Genomic DNA, 24,403 nt, shown 5'->3' with positions numbered 1-24,403 from the left:
GTCTTACTATACTTCCTTCTTTTCCCATTCCAAGGATTCAGAAAAAAATAAATAACAGGGTCTGTCATGCTCAGAATCTCTTCCTGATAATATTGAATTCAGAGTTTCCAGCCTGCTTCATAACAATAGGGAGGAGCAATAACAGTCTCTAATTTTGTCACATTTTTAGACTTGTTTAAAGCTGTCTATAAGAGGTACATTATTGGAATTAATGGAGGATACTAATTTCAATTAAGATTTTAGCTGAACAAAATCTGGGCTCAGGGAAAAGGCAAAGACCAGAGTCAAAGCAAAGACCCTTCTCTGAGTTTATGATGGTTGTGCTTTGCAAAATACGAAGAAAACTGATGAGATCCTAAGTACTTCTAGAGCCTGTATCACATTTAATACAGAAATTGTGTATCATCAATGGGAACTTAAGTAAGCTCTGTAAAAGAAAACATTCCAGTTTCTGGTCAATTCAAAAAAAACAAATCTTACATAGAAAATTCATAAGAAAGTAGCTCATTCAAGTGCACTGTTCCAATTGTAAAAATATAAAAATATAAAAGTTTCCCCATTGACTATACTCTAAAAGCTTTCATTTAAAATGTGAGTAGTACCTGTCAGGTACTGGTTTAGGTACTGGTCTGTTTAACCAACATCTGTTGAACATTCTCTATATTTGACCTGACCTATTCCATATAATTCTCATGACTTCTTAGTAAGATAAGTATAGACATGCAAGCAAAGAAATTCAATGCAACAGTGGAATGATTATTACTAAAATATCTAAACACTGCCATGGACATACAAGAAAGGGTGCTGAATCTTATCTGAGAGAGGTAGGCAAGACTCCTTGGAGAGGTTAGTGTTTCAGATGAGGGTGGAGGGGTACCTGGGAGTCATGTGTGATGAGCCAAGCATGCATGTTGAGGAGAGGTCCTTCCTTTGCATATGCAAAAGCCTGTATCACAAGAATGGCATTGTGGCTTGGGTAACCAGCAGGTGTTTCATCATTGTAAAGGTGAGGATTCACGTTAGGAGAGAGGAGGTGGTGATGGTGATCCAAAGATAAAGCTAGCAGCCAAGATGTGCTAGATGAGAAGATGCTTGTGTGGCATGAAAAAAAATTTGGAGAATCAAATTTTTACACTAAAAAGATGACTTTGGGGAAATAAGAGACTATTATACTAATAAAAGTGAAAGTCATGGTAAATGAACTAAAGCATAGACGATGAGTTTAGGGGAGAAACAGATTTGGAAGGCATTTAACTGGAAGAACATCTAGACATGATAATTGAATGCAATATAAGTGATAAAGGGAAATCTTCACTATTTCCAAGGTTTTAGACTTGAGTAGATAACAGCCGGAATAATTAATGGTAGGTTTGTTTTAGGCATAATGTACCAGACACATTCATGAAACCTCTAGGTGGATAATGCTGTTTGGCAGATAGGTATCCAGGTCTGAAACTAAGCAGAGACATTTGGAATTGAGAAACATTTGAAAAAGACAAGCCTAAGGAAAGAATTTGAAGCCTAAGTGACAGAGTTGTCTTATAAAAAGTCTGGGATGAGAAGATAAGAAAACCCAGGACAGAACTTCAAAGGATACCCAACAGAGAGGTAGAGGAAGGGGGTCAGACAAAATGGACTGAAAAGAAAGAGATATATGGTTTGACTTTGAGGGAAAAAAAAAGAGGTAGTTTCATTGAAAAAAAAAGAGGAAAATATTTCAAATATTGAATTAAAAGCCAATGGTAAGATAAAGAAAATGTAACTACCAGACCTGGTTTCCACACTTAACTCTTTAGTGTAGAACCCACTAATTTTCCTATTTGTATAATCAGAATGTACCTTGACATCCATGACATTGCCTCTCCCTCACTCTTTTCTAGAAAGTCAGTCTTGAAACTAAACAGGAGGATGAGGGCTGCGGGGGAATAATGCCAAAAAGAACTAGAAAATATACATGTTCTTCTTCTAAAATCTTTTTTTAAATATTTTTTAGTTGTCAGTGTACTTTATTTTGTTTATTTACATGTGGTACTGAGGATCAAACCCAGTGTCTTACACGTGCTAGGCAAGTGCTCCTCCTCTGAGCTATAATCCCAACTTTTTTTTCTACAATTTTAAAGAGATGCTGGATATATAATGCAACATTGCATGTGACAGAGGGAACATTCCTAAGAATCCTCTATTTCCCAAGCTCTATTACCTATGGCAGCTGTTATCTTCAGGTCTTCCCCGTCTCTTTCCCTAAACTTCCAATATTTAACTCTAAAATCTTATCCCATACACAAAAATACCCACTTAGGTCCCCATGTTTTTCCATTTTGAATCCATGCCCACCTCCCTATTCATTAAAACAAGGGGTCTTCCTTGGTATTCTCCCTCTTTAGAAGGGCCAGGAAGGGATAGAAGAGCTTGTAAACAATTATTTTTATTTTTTTTCCTAGACATATGTTTTTGCATATTAAGTTTGTTTTAAATAATTGAAAATACACCTTTTGGTTTCATGCTATTTCTGTACTTTTAGATTTTCTTCTTTTCTTGCCAAATAAATATACTCAGCTATTAAAATCAAACAAAGATTAAATGAATGCTAAGCATCTCAGACATGAATACCATTTTAGCAAAGGGATATTTATGAAATGAACTTTCATCAAAATTAGAGAAAAAAGCAAGTAGTATTTAGTTTTATTTCTTCAGCTTTTCATAATAGGTACCACAGGAGCAATGCAGTTTTAGAGGAAAATACAAAACATTGAAAATTTCTCCATACTCCATCAAGTACAATAAATTCAGAGAGCCATCTGGCACTTTAGAATTTTCTTGGGGTTCTATCATGTATAGCCATCTGAATCCAAGCAACAGCAATCATTAACTTATTACCTAAGAACAGTGAGTTTCAGAAAAATTATAGTTGAGCTAATTAAAAACTAATATTTCCAACCAAATACCCTAGTGAATCTGAGTCCACTAGATGAAAGAAGAAGACCCAAGAATTTGCATTTTTAAGCAGCAACCAAGTGATTCTAATGTAGGTGACTATGGTAACAAGAATTATAGGTAAGGATGTAAAAGAAGATTTCCAGTTGCCATTGCACACTTACTAAATAAGAAACTTTTGGAGATCGGTTAACCACACAACTCATAACGTCATAAAGATTCTGGTGATGATATGATTAGGTAAGAGAATCACTCCCACAGTGTACACTTCCATTTGCAGGCTATGATTATGGTTTCTCAGACTCCAGCTTCCTTATGTACTGTCACATAGTCTTCCTTAGCTGGAATCAAAGGAGGTCTGAATGATCAATTCTAATTCAAAGAAAAAAATCTAAACATTTATTTATTCATTTATTGTTAGTGGTTCAGGGGGTTGAAACCAGGACTTCATGCACATTAGGCAAGTGCTCTACCACAGCTACACCCCAGACCTCTGAATCTTTTTTTTAATTAAATTTTCTTTTATATAGCTTATGTGATTTTGTTACACAAAAATGTCAGACCTCAAGTGCTTTTTGAATTTGATCACCACAGGAATCCTATAACAAGTCAGGAAAGACTACCATCCTAAAAATTTAAAAAACGGCTTCTTGGAAAAGAAATGACTTAACCAAGGTCACCCAATCACTAAGAAATACAGCCCTCACTTCAGTCTATTGCCAGGAGTGTCCCTATCAGTCACTAAGCTTCTTGTCACTTGTCAAGTGCTTTTCTTTGGGCATTGTGTATATCATTTCTTTTGATATGCCCAACACTATAATGAACTATGAAAAGTGTCTGGGCTTTGGAGTCATAGGAATATGTTTTTGAAACCCTCATTCTGCTGCATCCAAACCCTATTTGCCTTGGAATAATCTCATTTGTAAAATTATATAGGTAATAATATATAGATTATTTACTTAGTAATATATACTAATAAGACTAAATAGTAATATAAGGATGATCATATTATTTATGTAGGTTTTAGAAGATTAACAAAGTGCATCTGTTTTAGTCTGATTTCTTTGCTGATATGACCAAAAGACCTGACAAGAACAATTATCAGAGGTCTCAGTTCATAGATGGCTGGCTCCATGGCTCTGGGCCTGAGGTGAGGCTGAACATCATGGAGGTGTGGCCGAGGAAAGCAGCTCAGAACATGGCTCTGGGAAGCACAGAGAGAGAGTGAGAGCTCCCCTCACCATGGACAAAATGTCAACCCCAAAGGCATGCCCCCAGTGGTCACCTCCTCCAGCCACACTCTGCCTGACTACAGTCACATTCCCATTTTGTTAATTCCTATTAGGGAATTAATTCACAGATTAGGGTAAAGCTCTCCTAACCCAATCAGTTCACCTCTAAACTTTCTTGCAATTTCTCTCTCTCACACACACATTTTTGGTGGACACCTTGTATCTAAACCATAACAGCATCCAGGACAGTGCCCACACACAGTGAGTGCTAGTCTTTTGTTTTTCTTCCTCCCGGCCTCTAGGCTTCTTTCTTCTCTTTAGCCCAGTAGCATTTCCATTGCACCACTCTGTTTTTCTGAGTAGGCTGTTCCTTGTCTATACTATGAAGGGTCCTTGTTATGGTCTCCTATTATTGGACACACCTGTAACTAAACTAGACACTGAATCTCCTGCTTGACAATATTTCCCCAGGCTTTTTCATGTCCATCTCCAGAGTTAGTGGCCCTTGACTTTGGAACTACATGTTAGGGAAATTGGTTTGGAGGCTGAGGTTCCAGATTGGGTCCTGCTACTGACTGACTTTATGACATCTGGCAAGTTACAGGATCCCCCCCCCCCCGGGGTTCAGCTGTAACAATTGGGACATAAAAAAGTGATCCTAAATATTCCTTCTATTTTAAAATACCATGACTCTGTGATTTATTGAACTTGTCTGTCTAAAAATAGCTCTTTTTCATTTTTTATTTTGGCATGAGTTTTAAAAGAATACTGTGAATTATGGAGGATTCTTGGCCCATCTGATCTAGGGAGAGGACATTGAGATGATTGTCTGCCACATTTAGAGCTTATATCTACCCTTATCTCCACATGCCTCAGAACGGCTGGCACCCTGATACAATGACTGAATATATACATGAATATATACATCTTCAACATTGTACTTTTTATCATGCACAAATGGTATAATGACAATTGGCAACTGCTAAAGAGACTTCCACGGCCATCTGGACACACCTGTAACTAAAGTAGACGTTGACCACACTACGTTTACAAAGGTGGAAGTGAGGATGAGGACTGAGATATTCTATCAGGGTGATGACTATACATTAACTGGGGGGAAGGAGAGGAGAGAGAGAGGGGGGGAGATATCTTGGAGAAATACTAATTTTAAAGTGTTATATCTCATTGCCTCAATGTAGCTTTGTATAAACTGCTGCCTATGTGGAGTAGTATAGAATTTATATCTTTCTAGTTTTTAAATTGTGTCCTAGTTTTCTTTTAAGAAAATACATTAGGGACTGAAGAATTTTACTTGAAATTGGAATAAAATTTGAATGTCTCTATTTTCCACTTACTTAACCAAATCTTATAATTCCTTCAAGCTATATTCTTCCCACATTATACATAAAGACTCAAATAATCTTTCCTGTTCACAATAATCCCTCACAGAACTTCATGCCTCTTTGAAAACTGTGATCTATATTATATGCCAAGCAGACTCTTGGTTTCATTTTCAAGTGAATGTGTTTGTACTCCAGTATTCATGATTAGATCCTTAAAATTTTTGCCTGATAATCCCAATACTTCCATCTTACCTTCTCCAAAATGCCCTTTTTACCATGGGTCACCTGTCAAGACATCCCACTAGACACCTCATGCGGACTGCCCACTTGCTGGATTCCTTCATGCTGCCTAGACACAACCCACTTTGGTAATTCTGTCTACTATCTGGAGAACAATTGCAAATCAATATAATGAGATCTCCCTTTCTCATTCTCCTTGAACTATCTATATTGCCACTGAACTATCAGTGATATGGGAAGAGCAAAATTGTGTTAGCAAATAAAGCTGAGATTTAATCTTTCAGGCATCTACCATGAAGAGAGTGGGCATTTATTATTAATTCAGGTAGTGCTTAAATTATAAGCTATTTACCATGTGTTATCACTTGGGACCTGTAACAGAAATCACCATTATTGGGTTTTCAAGTAGGAGCATAACCCTAGAGTAAGAAAAGTGAATATGTTAAACAAATACAAAGAGCAGTTTAAAATACTTTGGAGAAATTATATAAAATATTCCTAAACTCAAGAACATATTAAATCTCAGGGACAGCCATTTAAATAGACCTTTCCTTCTAAGTATCCTGTAAACAAAACCAGTTGGAATAACTTAGCCTGAAAATATATTCCAACTTGTCAAAACACCAAGGCTATTTAATTAAAATAGGTTTCTGCTTGTCACTCTGCCCTATATTCTGAAATGATTGAATCGAGTTTGTACTACTGTGACTTCAAAAGAAGTGTCCTACTAAAGTCAGGTCAATGGGGTTTTAAAATGAAGTCTACAAGAGTCCCAATATCTATTTTTTAACTAGTCAACCTACTTTGCAAAACTATGTATGAAACTAAAACAAGCACACTTTAAATCTGTTATACCATGAAATGTTTGTAGAATTCAATTTTCATAATTATATTTCAGTGCATTAAGAACTGCTTTTGGAAATATCACTTCTCTCTAAGTGCTTTTAGACCAGACCAGAGTCCTTTCTAACACTTAGCTGAGCAAGTTACTCAGATTTTATTTGGATACTTAATTATTATAAGATCATACTTCAGTAGAAATGACCTAGTATTATTGATGGTTTATTTTTCTGCTGTTAGTAAAACCTTGTACCTTTTGAAAAAAAAAAACACATGTTTTTTGGCTTTCCTGAAATAATGGTATTTTCATTCCTTTGTTTATTCTTTCCTTTGGCAAGATAGTTATTGTAAAACTGTAATTCACCAAACATGAGCTTGCTGTGGAAATAAACTACTGGTAAAATATTTCCTCTCCTCGAGGGGCTCAGAAGTTACAGCAAGAACCTAGGTACACAAGCAACAGACAGACACATAAGACAGAGAAGTATCAAAAAGATGTGTCAACAGCATGGAGATTTACCAGCTCTTGCCCTGTCAGCCTTTTTCTTTTTAACCCATTATGTCCCATCATCCAGATGTAGAACACCTGTAAAAAAATTTAGCCACAAATGGATCACTTACGATAGCTTTGAAGCAATTAGTGGGCTTTTAGAGGTCTATTCTTTTGAGAAACGTAATAGGTATTAGGGCATTCAAAAGTATTTTTAAATTCATTATGAAAATGGCATACACTTTACTGCAAAAGTTACTTCTATTAAATGTTTAGCTGAACAAAATATAACATTCATAACTGATATTTAATATAAGAAATGCATTCATTAAAGTATTTCCTAGAACTGGGTTGTCATTTTACTTCAAGGAATGGACTATATGTCAAATTATCATTGGTGAAAAATATCTGTCCTATAAATAGGACACAGGGACAATGTCTACTGCATAGAAATGGGCGATGTGCTTGTCTGGATGTTCTGGGCTGCAGAAATGATGCCCACCTGCCCTCGTTATTCTCTTTTTTATACACCCAAATTCATCTTTGTCCCTCTCTACCCTCCCTTGAGTTCTAGGAGGCTGACCTCTAAGGACCATGTCAACAAGGTTATTTTCCCTCTGATTTCCTGTTGGACTTGCCAATACAAGACACTGCCCAAAATGAGACAAGAGGAGGTCGGGGTACTTCATGATCCTGTGTCACATGCTGTAAATGGCTGAGGGTGAACCTTTTCCCAGATCCACAACTTCTGCTGCTTCAGCACTCACTGGCTTTGCTAGCAGGAAATAATAATAAACTGAATAACAACTGCCCCCATCTGTAGGCAATCTCTGGGTGATTCTATCTGGTTAGTTTCCATAATCCTGTCTATACCTCCGTAAACAGTTTCATTTTTGAACTGCCTTCAAAGAACGCTTTTGAATGCCATTCTTTTTCTGCTGAGGCCTTGACTCATATACTCATATACTGTTCCTGAGAAATAGTCTCATAGCAAGTCACATATATAAGTAAGCAACATTTTATGCCTAATGCTGTAATAAAGATAAGCTAAAAGTACAATGGATGCACAGGTGGATGTTTCTAGTCATTTGCTCAAAATCTATTTTTATTTTCTTCCTTGGGAGTAAGATATTCTACAAAAGCTTGAAGTGGCAGAGAATCCACAATCACTCTCTTTTTTTGACAATCTATTCATTGGTTATGATTTGTTGGTATAGATTTGAAATACTGGATTCCAACCTACAGGCACCGTGAGGGAAAACAGACTAAACTAGAGTCCTCTAAAAGCAAAACACTGATGAAAAAAACAAGTAAGAGGATCATACAATTATAGATTTGACACAAATAATGAAATTTTCATTGTAAACTGTTTAGATATAAATGTGTCATTTTGGGAACAAACACAGTAGATCATCTGTCAAAGTTCAATAATGGAAAAAGAAGAGTAGAGCCAGTGTGCCTCACCAAAAGCAGTCAGTGGCACCTGCAACAGTTTCAATGGTGGTGTGGACAGACACAATGGGTTGACTTCCAAATATTCCACTTCTATTAGAAGCGAAAAATGACACTGGCTTGTGTTTATTTGAATATTGATATGTTTATCATAAATGCATGGATTTTTCACAAATTTGTAAACAAAGATATTTTAAATTTGTTGGATTTCAAAAGAGACATCTGCTCAGCATACCTACAACAAAGCCATGGGAAGCCATCATGGGGAAGAAAGTGTATCACACCCAAGATGATGCATGATTTGACAGGAGAGGCCATATTATTTTCAAATGGCAAAAATGCCAAAATAAGATATTTCATAGGAAAATGACACCATATTGTAAAAAATGTAATGTAACCCTTTGTTTGAAGTGCTTTGCTACTTTCCAGAAAAATAGTTATTGAATAGGTAATGAAAGTTACTTCTTTGTATATTATGTAATGTGTGCCCAATGTCCTAATTATAGGACAGTAAATACATATGCCAAATATTTTATATTATCCCAGTGTCCTATTTATAAGACTGTGTCTATTTTGTTCTCATTTATTATAAAGGATACATAGCTGTAGATTATGCATATGATTTCCAACCAATTATAATACACCCATGTCATTGAAGTATTTGCAAAAATGAAAACTTGGGACTTAATGAACAAATAGTCTCTCCTCTACAAAGCTTCTCTCATCACCTTGATGCACATAATTCTAAGATATTATATACAGACACACACATATCCATGCATATGTATATATATGCATATGTGTACACATATTTATATCTATGTATATAGAAAGATTTCTGCTAGGCCTATTGCCTACTTTCCAATTTTCTTCTGCTTTTTTTGTCTCTTTAAAAATAATTTTGTTTCCTTTTTAATTGACATAGTAATTGTGTATGCTTATGATATATAGAGTGATGTTATCATAAATGTATAAATTGTGGAGTGCTTTAACATATCCATAACCTCACATACTTAGCATTTGTTTAGGGTAATAACATTTAAAATCTAGCTTTTAAGCAATTTGGAATATGTAATACATTATTATTTACTATAGTCATCATGTCATGCAATAGATCACAAAATCTTCCTTCTAACTGAAACTCTGTATACTGTCACCAACATCTCCTCTTTCTGTCTCCATCATTTCCATACTGGGGCATCTGTCCCTTCCTGCAGCTCCATAAGCCTAATTCAAAACTCCTGACATTTTTCTTCAAACCACATATTTTGTCACATTTTTGGGCTTTAGTCAAAAGTTCCACCATTATTTCAATTTATTGCTTGAAATCTTGTAGTAGTTATTTGCTAACAACATTTAAAAATATCTATAGTATTACAGAAATCCTGTAAGAAGCTATAAAGAAGATGAGTATATAAAAGTAATATGTGATTCCTACTTGAAAGAGCTCACAAAATGGCAGGGTGAACAATCACAGCTAATGATACCATAATAGTTATATTGAGTAACTTTCCCTTCATTTCAACGTATGCATAAACAATCACTGTTATTTTCATTCTCAAATAATACATTTCTGTGTTCATTTCTATTTATACAACCCTATTCAGTCCCCTAACACTCCATTTATAAAATGCCACACTACCATGCAAACTTAACTTCCTTCTTTTAGTACTTCTTTCTAAATCATTCTTCAACCTTTAAAGGAAAAATTTTAAAATAACATTAAGTTTCTAGAACTTGTTGCTTAAAACTCTAATTGGCTCATCATTATCCATAAATTCCAAATGCTTCGGAGCTTTTCAAGGCCTTCCATGATGTGGCTTCAGTAACATTTAGTTTCTAGAACTTGTTGCTGAGAACTTTAATTGGCTCATCATTATCCTTAGAATAAAGTCCAAATGCTTTTCGGAGCTTTTCAAGCCCTTTGAAATGTGATGTGGCTTCAGTCTACTACAAACTTAGTATTAGAACTCACATATAACTTTATTAGCATTCTCACTCATTGTTGAGTACAGTTAATATTTTTTAGTACTTACTCTGTGCCACCACAGCTGTAGGCAATTCTGAGCCATAACAAACGATATGAAGTCAACACTAGTATTAGCCCAGGTTAACTAAATACCCAATCTCAAAGTCACACAGCGAGTCAAAGGCAGAGGCAGAATTTGAGCCATAGATGTCTGATTCCATACCCTGTATACTTAACCACCATGCTTTAAAATCCAGGTGGCAGTTAGATAACTTTATAATTGGCTTGGGACTAATTGCAAAGAAGTAGAAGTGCAAAACCTTTTCATACTTACCAATACATTCATAGAAATTTATTTTGTCATGGCTTCTTTGGCCTCCTGAACACCTGGTATGCAGTTATTATCTCAGTGCTAGATCACATTGGTCCAGGTATGAAACTGAATGGATTTTAATTTTCTCTAACACCAATTCCCTAGTGTCCAGTTATGTAAAGTGTCCATGAGAAATGGACATAGCTCCATCAGTCTCCACAGTCATCACCACTGCCTAATCCTGCCCCTGAGCCCATCCACACACACTGAAGAATTGTATGGATTCCTCCACTTACCTTCTTTCTGGTTCCTCACATCTCTCTACCTACACCCCTCTTTCTCCTCCTGCTCTTCTACTGTCTCCCTGTCTTTTCCTGTCTAGTAAAAAGAACACAGAATGTTCTTTTTTCTTATGAAGAAAAACTTCCTTTATGCGGGCCCTCATTCATACCAGATATGCTAGTTCCTGAGAGAGTGAGAGAGGTGGATTTTGAAAGTGGCAAGAGTATAGATGTTCCCTTTCTACCTGAAAAATTCTTCTATATAAAAATATCTTCCTAAAATTTCTCTACCTTTCTACTCTTATTTCTTCTATTAAATTATAAATTCCTGTGCAACTACAAACTCTTGTAATCCTAGTGATCTTTGAATGTCTTGCACTCCATTCTCGGCCCCCAGCACCTGCAGGACACTAGGAATGAACAATACATGTTTTCTGAACTTTATGTAACAAAACTGAGTAATGTGATAATCATGCTATCATGTCTGATTGGAAAAACAATACGCTTGCTTCTTGTTAGGTGTTCTCACAGTCAGGCTGCCCTTCAGGTCTCATCTCTTCCTTGAAGTTTTCCCCTTCTACTCTTGTCTGCATTGATCTGCCTTCTATAAACACCTCTGATATTTTCTTTACTTTACTCATTCTACAACACTCATTTTTAGCTCTAATATGTCTTAGCTATATCTTTTCCTTAACCTAGCAGGGAAAATAGGTGGGTGGAACATATTACAAATCGAATACTTATGCAATGAAATAAATGGAAGTATAAAAACAAATGTCATAATAACAAACACTACATAGAACTTGAGATAAAATTTTTCCCAGAAAGATCTTTTCTTTAAAATTTACGTCTTGTGTTCTGTAGCATATTCTTTTGTATAAATCATGTTACATTTTGCAGGCATCCACTTAAGTCTTAGTTGTGATGACTTTACTAAAACAGAAGAGAAATAAATGTGCAACAACAAATAGTTTTAATAATAAATGCAGCAAATTCCTATCTCATGAACACCTATAAAATGATTGCACTTTCTCTAGAAGTGTTAATAATTGGACCACTAATGTTGTTACAAGTAAAAATCTTTATGGAAATAATATCAAATTCTTTGGGTTTAGTAGTATACAATATACTTAGCATGTTTAAGACCCTGGGTTCTTTTCTGGCATCAGAAAAAAAATTAATGGTTTCTTTTTTTTAATAGTCAAACATTAAAGTACCTTTCTATCAAATAAGTGGAATTTTCCTACAATTAGAAAAGCCTTGGTCAACTGCTTTTAAATCCCTAAATAATTCTAACGAAGACAGGCCTTTTAATGAAACTGCTCTTTCCGTTTCCATTAATTTTACTACTTCTCTATTTTTATTTTATCTTATATATGTGAATATGAGATGAATTGGATCGTAATTTAGTTGGCTAAGGACTTGTTGGACCATTTGTATTATATATTTTCTAATGTCTTGAAGACATATGTCTTTAGGAGCTGTGTTTTCTTTATTGAACTCCTTTACCACCTGCGCCAGTTCCCAGAGCTTCTACATGATGCTGTCAAAGGGGGACATATGGCACTGTCAGGAGACTAATGCTGGACTTTCACTTCTTCATCCTCCTCAAGCCTTTATTACTCCAGGCTTACTCTGTTTTTGTAAGACATTGTGCTAGCAAAACTACAGAGTCACAAAGAATAATAAGAAAAAAAATGGAGTGTTGGCTTGCAGTGCAGGTAAAAGGTGCTGTGGAAGTTTGAAAGAGGAAGTAATCCAGTGACTTCAGTGAAGGGGGGTGTGAATGATGGGACCTAGATGAGTAGAGCAGGACAGACACAAAGTCTAGTGAGGAAAGAGAGGCTCCCAGACATCCTGGGAATAAGTGTGCTGTGCTCAAGAGCAAAGCAGCAAGCCCCTCATCTGGGAAAAGTGGGAGCCCTGGAGACCCAGGAGGAAACAGAGCCAGGGTCACATCCTGGAGGACACAGGAGGGTCCAGGACTTTATTATTGGTCCCTGAGGAATCACTGACAGTATCTGAGGCTGGTGATACGTGTACAATATGACATTTCTGATTCGAGGGTAATGAGGGCAAGCTGTATAAGGCAAAGAGGGTAGATGGGGTCATCAGGAAGCAAAAGTTTCCATCACCTATTTTATAATCATATAAAGGACAGTCAGGACTGGAATGGTGGCCCAAAAAAAGAGAGAAGAAAGGATTGGAACAAAAAGACATGAAAAGATAAATGATTAGGCCTGACTTGCTGACTTGTTATTAGGCGAGAGAGCAAAGGAGTTGAGGTCTATTTTGGAGGGTTCCTTCCCAACTCTTCTTTATATTTCACACCTATTAACTTGAATTTGAGACTCAGTTTCTCCCCCTTTTCTTTGGTCTGCCCCATCTCCACAGCCTCCACACTGACCTAGTCAGACAGGGACAGGTGCAGGACAATCCAAACTCTGCAATTGCTGCCTGGGGATCTGGAATTGGGCCTGACAAGTAGAGCGGCTGCCCACTGAGCTGTTGGTTGTAGCCCTTTTCTTTCACGTGAACTGGAAAATGGAAAGAGCTGCTTTCCAGTGGGTGGAAAAAATAAAAACAGAAGTGAGAACCAAAGACAAGAGATGGAAAATAAAGGCTAGGACTTGTTTTACTTCAGTCTCTGATTTCAAGTGTCTCTACAGGCAGCTGCAACCATTCACTTGAAATGTGTAGGATGTCCCTATAATGCAGAAATACGTTCTCCCTTTGATTAAGCCACCTTGGCAGGGTTATTGTTACTTGCAGCCAAAGTGGTCCAAACTGATATATTCCTCAGCATGAACTCTTCATCTTCAGTCAATTGGTCTCAGGCTACTCTCTGAACACTTGAGCATTTACTGACTCCTTGGCATTTTATGCCGTTCTTTCATCTAGAATGTCTTTCCCTTTCCAGTCTCACTGACTCAGCATGAATAAATCCTGGCGATCCTTCTTTTCTTCCATCTGTCTTTATTAAATACTGTTTGAGTGAATCTATAATATCTGTAAATTTTAATGTTATAGTTTTCTACTCGATGTCCCTAGCTTTAGTAAGCTTATTTGGAAGAACACTTAAAACTTACATAAATAGGATAGAAAGCAGAACATGGTAGTGGGCAATAAGGGAATGTGTGTTCTCGAATATGTAAATGCAGCAAATGGAACAAATTTAAGGAGACAATGGTCTACTTGGTTACTTAAGACTTTTGACTTTAAGATGGATTCAGAGAGGTACCTGTAGGCCAATTAACCAAAGAGGACATTTAACATTAGGACATATATTAGGAAGTGGAAGAAGATAAAAATGGCCTTTCTACAGTAATGCGTAATGCATTGTTACCTAAGTGCTATAAATTCAATTTTCAGCTATCCGGAGGATGTCCTACAGCTGGTGAGAGACAGATCTGCAACCTGCCAATACTGTTCAACTCTAAGTCTAAGGTTTGCTTCACTGTGCTAAACTACCTCACAGCAAGGGAAAGAAAAATGTGTTAATTTCTAGATGAGACAAGAATATTCAATTTTATATTTTCAAACAATTTTTAGGCGACAATGTATTTTAAATATCATCCGTTCAAAAAATAATATACTCTAAGAATCACTGTGAACCTATTGCCTAGGATATATTATATGCCAATATGAAGAAACAAACAAAAAAAACCCCAAAACTATTGTTCTTTTTTGAGACAACACAGAATAGCTCTTAAAAGGGCCCCTCTTTGCCTCTAGAAATAAGAAAAACAATCTGCTATCCTACAAAATCTCACATAAATTCAGAATACAATAGAGTCTCCTTTCCCTTTGGCAATGGGACCCTTTGTTCTGATGACTTAAAATGCCTCAGGAGGGGAAAGACCAAAATTGCCTTATGAAAGCAACACGAAAATGTCTAGCAAATGGATGGACATTTAATGAACAAGATAAGGCACCAAGAAATAGCTAATATCTCTTTCTGCCCCGTTCAAAACATGATTTCTGAAGCCCCAAACATTCACACCAGAAGATTACACGAATCACGCTGGTTAGTGAGATATTATTGTACAAAAAAAAAATTCTGTTGCTAAGCAGGACAGAAATATTGTTTACATGAAAATGGAATCATCTCTGGTGAACACTGAAAGAAAGTAATAATTTCCATAGTAGAAAAAGCATCTTTACATCACTCCATTTCAACTGCTATAAAAACCCTGAGTTGCTTTGACAATTGCTTTTCCCTGCTTTGCTGGCTTTATATCATCCTCATCTCTATAGCTTTCTGTTTGCTAAATGACAGTATTTTTTTTTATTATTTTTGTCCCTTCCCATGTCCCCCACCTCAAGCCTTGGCAGAAAATGTCACCATGCTGCATGGCTTCTAGAGGCCCACCTTGCAATGTTAATAAAATGAACTTTGGGTGCCCCTCTCATAAAATCCCATTTGGCTTTTCCTCCCAGTAAACTGCTGAAAGTATGATCAGTGAAAGCCCCATTAATAGCCACTGTAAACTATGCACTTCTCTGGTTTTATGGAGCCTGTAGCTTATAGTGTTTGTTATACTGAAAACAAAGCATAGAACAATTTCGGAGAGAGGAGGGAAACACAAAGACACTTACCTGCATCACAATAAGAAGGTCAAAGACCAAGATGAAAGAAGCAAGGAATGCTCTGGAAACCTCATCACTGGGCAGAAATCCCCGGTTCAGCTTGTCCCAGCTGATCCAGTCAGTTGTAATGACAAGTACGACCACAGAAGTCAGAGTAAAAAGAACTGTCCTGCAAGGCAGAGGACACTCATTACAGTAGACATAATAATATAGTGCTAAAGACTGCATGCTATCCATACTGTACTAAATGTCTAGCAAATACCTACCCGGAGGCACATTCACCAAAAGATAAAAAAAAGAAATAAGTGCTTTCTTTCAAAAGCAATTAGAAAAAGTTATCACATCTCTTCCAAGATTTTCTGTCAAGAATATTAAGAAAATGATCATGACACAAATAATTGACAACAAAAATATTACAAATGACCTTGGTTAATGCTGTTAAGTATCCCAAAGAGAACATTGGTGTGTTAGCTCTCAGTCCACGTACATTGTTGAACTAAGGCAGTGGGTGTGTTTGTGAAAAGCTCACAGCAGTTAGTGAAAGGCTAACGAAGGCCTTGGATTCCATTATTCTCTCACAGGAAAGAGGAACAGTTTGACCAGCTTCATGACCATCATCAGTCATGATGAGCTCATTAGAGGAACCACTTCCAAAGGATAGTGCTATAGCTTCTTCTCCTGATAAGGTACATAAAATAGAAGGCTGTGGCCTAATGACCTCCCTCGCTGTATTATCTGCTCCTTGTTATAAGATGTAGGAGCCTGAGATTTTCTCTTACACATCAATGTGCATTATCATTCACAGATGGGTTTTAATGGCTATTTGTTGAAATTAAAACTTGTATAAAATCAAAAAATTAGACACATAAGCCTTTAATATTATTAACATTCAAAATAGATCTGACATGTGGGCGGTAGAAATGTAATTTGCAAGATAATTGTCCAGAAGTCAGGGAAGTTTCTGCTTCCAGGGATATATTGGTATCTGCATTTTGTATTGAAATTTGAAAAGGAAAAACATAATTATTTTGAAATAAATTCAACCAGAAAGCATTAAGTAAAAGAAAGAAAAAAAGCCAATAAAGAAAAAGAAGAAAAGGGCTGGGGTTTTGGCTCAGTGGTAGAGTGCTTGCCTCACACCTGTGAGACCCTGGTTCAATTGTCAGCACCACATAAAAATAAAAAAGGTATTGTGTCCAACTACAACTAAAAAAAATAAATATTTTAAAAAAAGAAAAAGAAGAAAAAATATGATTGTGAAATAAAACCTTAGAAGACACAATTGACAAGTACATTTGACCTCTAACGTCTTATAATGAATACAAATCTTCCCTTAAGTCTCTATTTTAATTATAAAGGGTATACATTTCTAAATTAAAAGTTATGGGTTTCCTTTTCGCAGCTCCCTATTTGAAGTAAGTTATATTTTGATATAATAGACACAATGAAACCTTCCTAGATGTTTTTCCTGTGAATGGAAAAGATACATTTTAAAAGACTTTGACTCATGATTTACAAAGTAGAAATTCCAAGATTGTCTCCTCCTATTGTTTAGAATAATTTTGATCACAGAAATTCAAACAGATTAAATAAGCTTATGAGAAAACCTTAAAAATTATTATAATTTAACAGAAATTACAAATATCATAAATTCATATATATGAATAGTGGGATTTTAATGTTTTTATTGGCTAGGTTAGGACAATTTGTTTTTGGTTTTTGAATTTGAGAAATTTTAAATGATCTGAATGAAATTAATAATTCTCCTCCTCCTCCTCCTCCTCTTACTCTTCCTCCTCTCCCTACCCCTCCTATTCTTCTTCCTTCTTTCTTCTCTTCCTTCTTCTTTTGTCAACAAGGACTATAACAACAACCACCACGAAGAATAGATAAATATGGAATGTTCTCCAAAGCTCCTTTTCATAATAATGGTATTGTCTTGCCAACCTTGGCTTTTCAAACATATTTACTCCAAAGATGCCATGGATATATATACTCTTTCAGAATGCACTGGTTGTATTGGCTGGTAAGAAGGTGAGGGTCCCAATTCCATGAAGTTTCCTCTTCTTTGCCTCCTGGCCTCCTTCACAGGACCCTTCCTCACTTTCCTGGTACCAAGCACTACCGGGTCATCACTTCTATTCAAAATAGTACTTTAATGTGGATGTGTAACTGATGTGATTCTGCAACTTGTATTTGGGGTAAAAAATGGGAGTTCATAACCCACTTGAATCAAATGTATGGAAGATGATATGTCATGAGCTTTGTAATGTTTTGAACAACCAATAAAAAAAAATAGTACTTTAAGTTCTGGCCAAAGGAATTAAGTAGGAAAAAGGAATAAGAGCCATACAAGTCAGAAAGGAAGACATTATCTGTTTGCAGATGACACAATGTTATATATAGAAATCCTAAAAACTACAAGCGCGCGCGCACTCACACACACACACACAAATACTGATAGAAATAATAAAGCTGAATGAAGGTGGAGGATTTAAAATCAACATAAAAATCAATTGTGTTTCTAAAAACTAACAACAAACTTTCTGATAATTAAATCAAGAAACTAATTATAATTACTAATGAATCAAAAAGAGCAAATATACTTAAGAACAGGGTTAACTGCAGAAGTAAAAGATCTACAATCTAAAATGGAAAGACATTGATGGGAAAATTAAGGTGATAGAAATAAATGAATGGATATCTTATGTTAGTAGACTGAAGAATTAATATTGTTAAAATAGTACTACTCAAATTGATCTATATATTCATTATAATCCTATAAATATTACAATGACATTTTTCACAGAAATAGAAAAACATTCCTAAAATTCACATAAGTCATAAAAGAAGATCCTGAATAGTCAAAAGAATATTGAAAAATAAGACTGAAGACATTGATTTCCAATTATATCACAAAGCTATAGCAATAAAAATGGCATAGAAATGGGTAAGAAGGCCAATTAAAAAAAAAAACTAGAGTGCATAGAAATAAATCCACATATATTTAGTCAATTAATCTTTGACAAGTTTACCAAGAAGACACAGTGGGGCAAGGATAGTCCCTCACCAAGTGACACTGGAAAAAAACAGATATACACATGCAAAAGAAAAATTGAATACTATGCTCACCCCATAAAAAAAGTATTAAAAACTCAAATGTAAGGCTGAAACCATAAGACTCCTAAAAAACAACAACAACAAAAAAAAAAAACACACAGAGAAAAAGTTCCTTGCTTGGTTTTGACAATGATTTTTTTTTTGGCTATGACTCCAAAAGCTCAAGCCACAAAAGCAAAAACAAACAATTGGGGGTTCATAACCCACTTCAATCTAATGTATGAAATATGATATGTCAAGAGCTTTGTAATGTTGTGAACAACCAATAAAAATAAAAATAAAAAAGATTATATAAAATGAAAAAAAAATTGCACATCAAAGAAAACATTCAGCAAACAACAAACGATAAAGCAGTCTGTGAAATGGGAGATAATATTTGCAAACTGAATACCCAAAATATGTAAGTAACTCAATGACTAAAGTTAATTAACCCAATTAGAAAATGAGTAAAGAACCTAAATAGACATTTCTGAAAAGAAGACATAAAATGGTCAACAGGTACACTAAAAAACCTCACTAATAATGAGGGAAATGCAAATGAAAATCACAATGGGATATTATCTCACACCTGTTAGAATGAGTGTTACTAAGAAGATTAAGGTGTTTTTTTTTTTTTCAATTCTGGGGTTTGAACCCAGAGTCTCATGCATGCCAGGCAGTCACTCTACAACTGAGCCACATATCCAGAACAACGCTATTATGTATAACTACAATGCACTAAAACAGAAGAAAAATGACAGGGTGAAATAAAAACCATTTATATATATATATAAATAAATTCCCCCTAGTGATGAAGGAAATGATATGTGAAGTGGAATAAAAACTAAGCATTTTTTGGTTATCCATTTATGAGGTGGCTTAAATTAATGATTTTTCAATTAAATAAACAAAGCTCTGTGGTTAAAAATAGAGAGGAAAGAGACAGATGTTGACGAGGATGTGGAGAAAAAGGAAATCTTTGCACCTTATTGTGGACTGTCGGTGTCACCTTCTTGAAAACAATGGAGAAAATGGAGAATGCTGGCTAAATTCTGAGCTATAAGAAAATAAGTTTGGGGATATAATATGATATAGTTATGTTAATAAAACATATTAACTATAGTTAAGAAGACTGTAATATTTGCTTGTAATTTGCTGAGAGTAGATATTAAGAGTTCTCACCACCCATAGACAGTTCTACCCCCCTCAGCAACGATTTTTGATGATGTTAATGGTGTTAATTAATTTTATGGTGGTAATTACTTTACAATGTATATCAAATCAATGTACACCTTGACTGTGTACAATTTTTACTTGTCAATTATATCTCATTAAAGCTGAAAAAAGGAGTTATTCATGCTAAAATAATCCCATTATGAATAAAGTCATTAAAATTAGTCATTAAATTTTTGTTATAATTTAGTGGTTACCTCGGCAATTAGAATTTATTAGAATGCTTTTTTTGTGTGACAGCTTCCTGAAACCAAATCAGCACTTATTCACCTCATGGATAATTACTTTATTTGGTAGTTTTCATTTATGCAATATATAATACTCTTAAGAGCTCTTTGTAAGTGTTTTGCTGGCTTTATTATATGCTTCTCTTTTGACAAAGGGTATTGCTACAGACCTCAAGAAACAGTTGCTGGTAACATTTTATTACTCCAAAGGGAAATTAAAGGAGTATTCTGCCTGATATTTAATATTTAATACTACAAAAGGAATAAAAATGGCAATCATTAAATATGAATGCATACAGCTCAGAGAAAGGGTCCCAAAAATAAAGCCTCGAGAGACTGGGAAAAGAAAAAAAAATGAGGATCAAAAATATTAAGTGGTCATACAACCTCCAAATCTTCCTCTGTGCTATATACATTCATTCATTCATTCAAATGTATTGAAGTGGTTTGATTTTTCTGAGCCTCTCTTTGTAAAACTGATAGATTTTACCACACTGATAATTCAAGTAAAACTGCCAGATTGTAAGTGGTGACTCAATGGCTCAGTAAGGTTATATAGAAAGAGTTCCTTGTGTGAAACTGCCATTAAGGAAAGGCAAATAATAGCACTTTACTATTGTAGCTACCTGTCATTCATAATATGCCAGGCTCTGGCACATTATGCTGTATACAAATTAACTTACATAATCTTTACCACAACCTTGCTAACATCACCCCTAATATTCAGGTATAGAAACTGAATTACAGAAAGTTTAAATAATATAAAATAACTATAACAAAGGCTATATAAAATAACTATACAGAATACAAGATAGAAGTGGTATAAGATGCCTCAAGCCCAGGCTGACTCATGACCATTGCCATACACCCTCCTGTGACTACATTTGTTCCTAGAATTTCATTTAGTTCATTTTTCATTGTAAGTATAGTGTTAGAAAATTATCTCACAAAGTCGTTAACATTGACAATAAAACTGGAAAGACTGTCAGGTACTGACAGGAAACATAAAGTGAATAGTCTTGTGGCACTGAAAATGGAATTAGCCATCAATGCAACATCCTTGGTTTTTATTTAATCAATATGGTTGCAAAAGAAAGATGTTTACTCTGGACCCCGAGTTTTAGGGAGTTCCAGCCTCTCTTTTTAAGCAGTATCCAATTAAACAATTATTTGGATTATTTTCCTTTCTGTCACAGCCAGTGCCAGCATGACATACTGGCTCATCAATTTCACTCCCTCTGGTTTCTGGCCACCAGTCAAATGGAAAGAACTCATACATAATTATCAGCTTGAGTGGTTAGTCTCTTCACTCTCATGGTTTCAAATTTCCAGTTAATTTGTTCCCTTTTCCCCAATTGTTGCTAATACCTCTTATATTAATAGGAATTAGAATGTGAGACCAGAAGGGTTAACAGAGCAGCTTTTCTAATCCAATAGTTCCCAACCTCTGGGGAGGTTCTGAGGCACCACAGAGCTGCTGGTAAAGAAGGGTGAATTCACAAGTGCACTGAGTGGTTGGTAAATTGAACAAACAAAATGCTTCCCCAGAGGTTAGGACAATTGCACAAGCCACAATGTGCCAGTGATGTTAATTAATAAGAGTTCAGGTCTATGTCTCTTCAGCCAAAGATCCATAGAAATTATCAAAAATTTGATTTCATCTTCATGTCATCTGTTGAAAACATACTCATCTTATAGTCTATTCAAATGTCTATTATAGATTGTTTAGAGACAGAGAAGCACATGTAAATAAGTCTACATCATCTGAAACATGGTTTAATTCATAAACTTACACTCTCTTTCACCCTAGCTCCTGGATTTTAAAAAATGCTGAATGTTTTTTAAGTATCTAACTTGTGATTTTTTTTCTTTCATTCATCACCACTTTATGATATATTTATTCAGTAGTCAAATAGCCTGAAAGCAGTTATCAAGAGACAGAAGGACTGACCTTCAAGGACTGACTGACCTCAGGTTTGAATAACCTGCAAAGGGCTCACTCATTTAGCATTAACTATCATGCGATTTCATTTTAATTAAACAAAAAGATGAGAAATGTGAAGAATCATCTAATACAAATTGAATCAAAAAACAAGATTTGATCTTTTTTTCCCAATTTTTGTGGTGCTAGGGATCAAACTCAGCACATGCTATGGAAGTGCTCTACCACTGAGCCCCTCCACCATTTTTTGTCCAACTTAAAATAGCAATTCCATGTGACCAAACATAATTAATATGCTTTTCTGTGTTTTAATATATTAGCTATTTTTCATTTTCTAAAATGAGTAAAATCTTTACTTTCAGTCATATATATTATATTGCTTTCTGATCATGCCACACAATTACTATAGTCTTAAAAGAAGTTAAAGACCACTTATTTCCTTCTACAATATTCATGTTAAAATGTTGGAACTCAATCAAAACAAGCCAGATCATGTTTCATAGTTTTGCACTGAAAAAACAAAAATCCATAAATCCTATTTAAACTGAAAGAATTAAAAAAAATAATGCATGAATTGAGGTATAGTCTCATATTCCAAAGTGCTAAATCCATAAAATAAAATGTGGCATGACAAAGGAATTTAAAAGTATTTAATATCATAATTTTAACCATGCTGCTTAAAAAAGAAAAAAAATAAATAAAACAAGCAGGCATAAACAGAACACTTTCCTTTACTTTTTACTGCAAAACCAAGAGCCAATTCAAACATACAGTTCCCCTCTGAACACTAAGTACCAGCACACTGAAGTCACAGATGGCCATCAGAGAATGCCAACACTTCTCATTCTGCTTGTTTTAATTATCAGTGTTGCCACTGCAACTCTCTAAGAAAAAAAACAATCACATTTATGCCCTTAAGCCAGTTCATTCTGAAATGTGAGTTTCCTTAGCCCCACAGCCCAGCTGATGAACTCAAGGTTGCACCTTGGGAACAGCAACCTCCTGATCTCCTACTGTTGAGATCAGGAAGTACCAAGGGAGCACAAAGAAATGTTTGCCAAGTGACCTAGTGAAACAACACAGCTTCTCCATATGGCTTTCATTAAGTAAATGCTACTGCCAGTTATTGGCCAACATGTACACATTCATTAAGATAGAATCCTTGAGAAGGAAGATGCAATTATTAACTCATCTTGTTTGTGGCTCCATTGGGATCAGGAATCTGTAAAGGAAATTATTAGATTCTAATGTCTATTACACTATACCTTTTTGTGTTATTTATCTTTATATCTTTCTATTACTTTTCAAAGAAAAGTGCACTGAATACAGCAGGAACTCAAAAAGCACTGAACAAATTGAAGTGAAGAAATAACTTGGTACCTCTTGTTCCTAAAAGGCCATAAAAGAGGTGGCTGTAAAGTCACCATGGCTCCTAGCATTTGGCCATACACAGTGTAATGTATTGAAACGGTGCCATGGCACACACATCTGTGTGAACAATACCCCCCGGGAATTCTGTAGTGCCCAAGTATCCAGCCATGTGAAACTCTGGGCATCGGCAACATGATACGAGAGGTGTCAAGTGAAACAACCATAGTTCTTTTAGTGACTTGAATTCCTCTGCCTATCTCTGAGTGATGTTGCTGTTTAATCAGAAGCACTTAAAAGTCATTCATGTGTATAGAGTATGATTAGTCTTGGTCAGAAGGAACAAATTTAGTGTCTTTGTGTTTCACAGTTTTAAGTAGGAAATAAAATGTATGCTAAGAAAAAAATTGTACCTACTGGACAGCAAAATCCTTAAGATATGAGCCACATCATTTATTACTGATTAGTATTGACTGGCACATTATTGGTGCTTAATAAGCAGCTGAGTGAATAAAATCATATATCTAATGTGGGATAGAAAAATGCTCATCTTTTATTCTTTGCCAGACACAGATGCTACTGTAATTTATGATACTTCCTCCAGTGTTCACAGAGCAAAGAAAGAGGCCTGGGCAATGTTAAATTAGGTTAGATGGACCAGGTGGGCGTGCTGATCTTGTGCCTCTCTTAGCAAACTCACAGCCCAGTGTTTCTTCTTAGTAAATTATCTTGTGCATACTAAATGATTCATCAATTTAACAGAGAGAAACAATGAAGTTCAGAAATAAAAGAAACAATAAAGATAGGGCTATACAAATTACAGATGATACCAGCAAGAACTACATTATTC

At 35.4% G+C, this 24,403-nt stretch overlaps 1 protein-coding gene across 5 annotated transcripts in view; it reads right to left on the bottom strand.

Annotated features, from left to right (window-relative positions):
• The window catches only part of TMEM117 (transmembrane protein 117), a 482,831-nt gene that overhangs the window by 61,494 nt on the left and 396,934 nt on the right, over positions 1 to 24,403 (bottom strand). For all 5 annotated transcript variants that reach the window (XM_081310889.1, XM_081310890.1, XM_081310886.1 and 2 more), the window contains one exon: positions 15,694 to 15,853. In XM_081310889.1, the coding sequence (XP_081167015.1) occupies positions 15,694 to 15,853 (160 nt within the window). The remainder of the gene's footprint in view (positions 1 to 15,693; positions 15,854 to 24,403) is intronic.

This window comes from Spermophilus citellus (assembly GCF_964194105.1).
Source record: "Spermophilus citellus genome assembly, chromosome: 10".
Taxonomy (NCBI): domain Eukaryota; kingdom Metazoa; phylum Chordata; class Mammalia; order Rodentia; family Sciuridae; genus Spermophilus; species Spermophilus citellus.
This window is presented reverse-complemented; position numbering and strand designations above follow the sequence as displayed.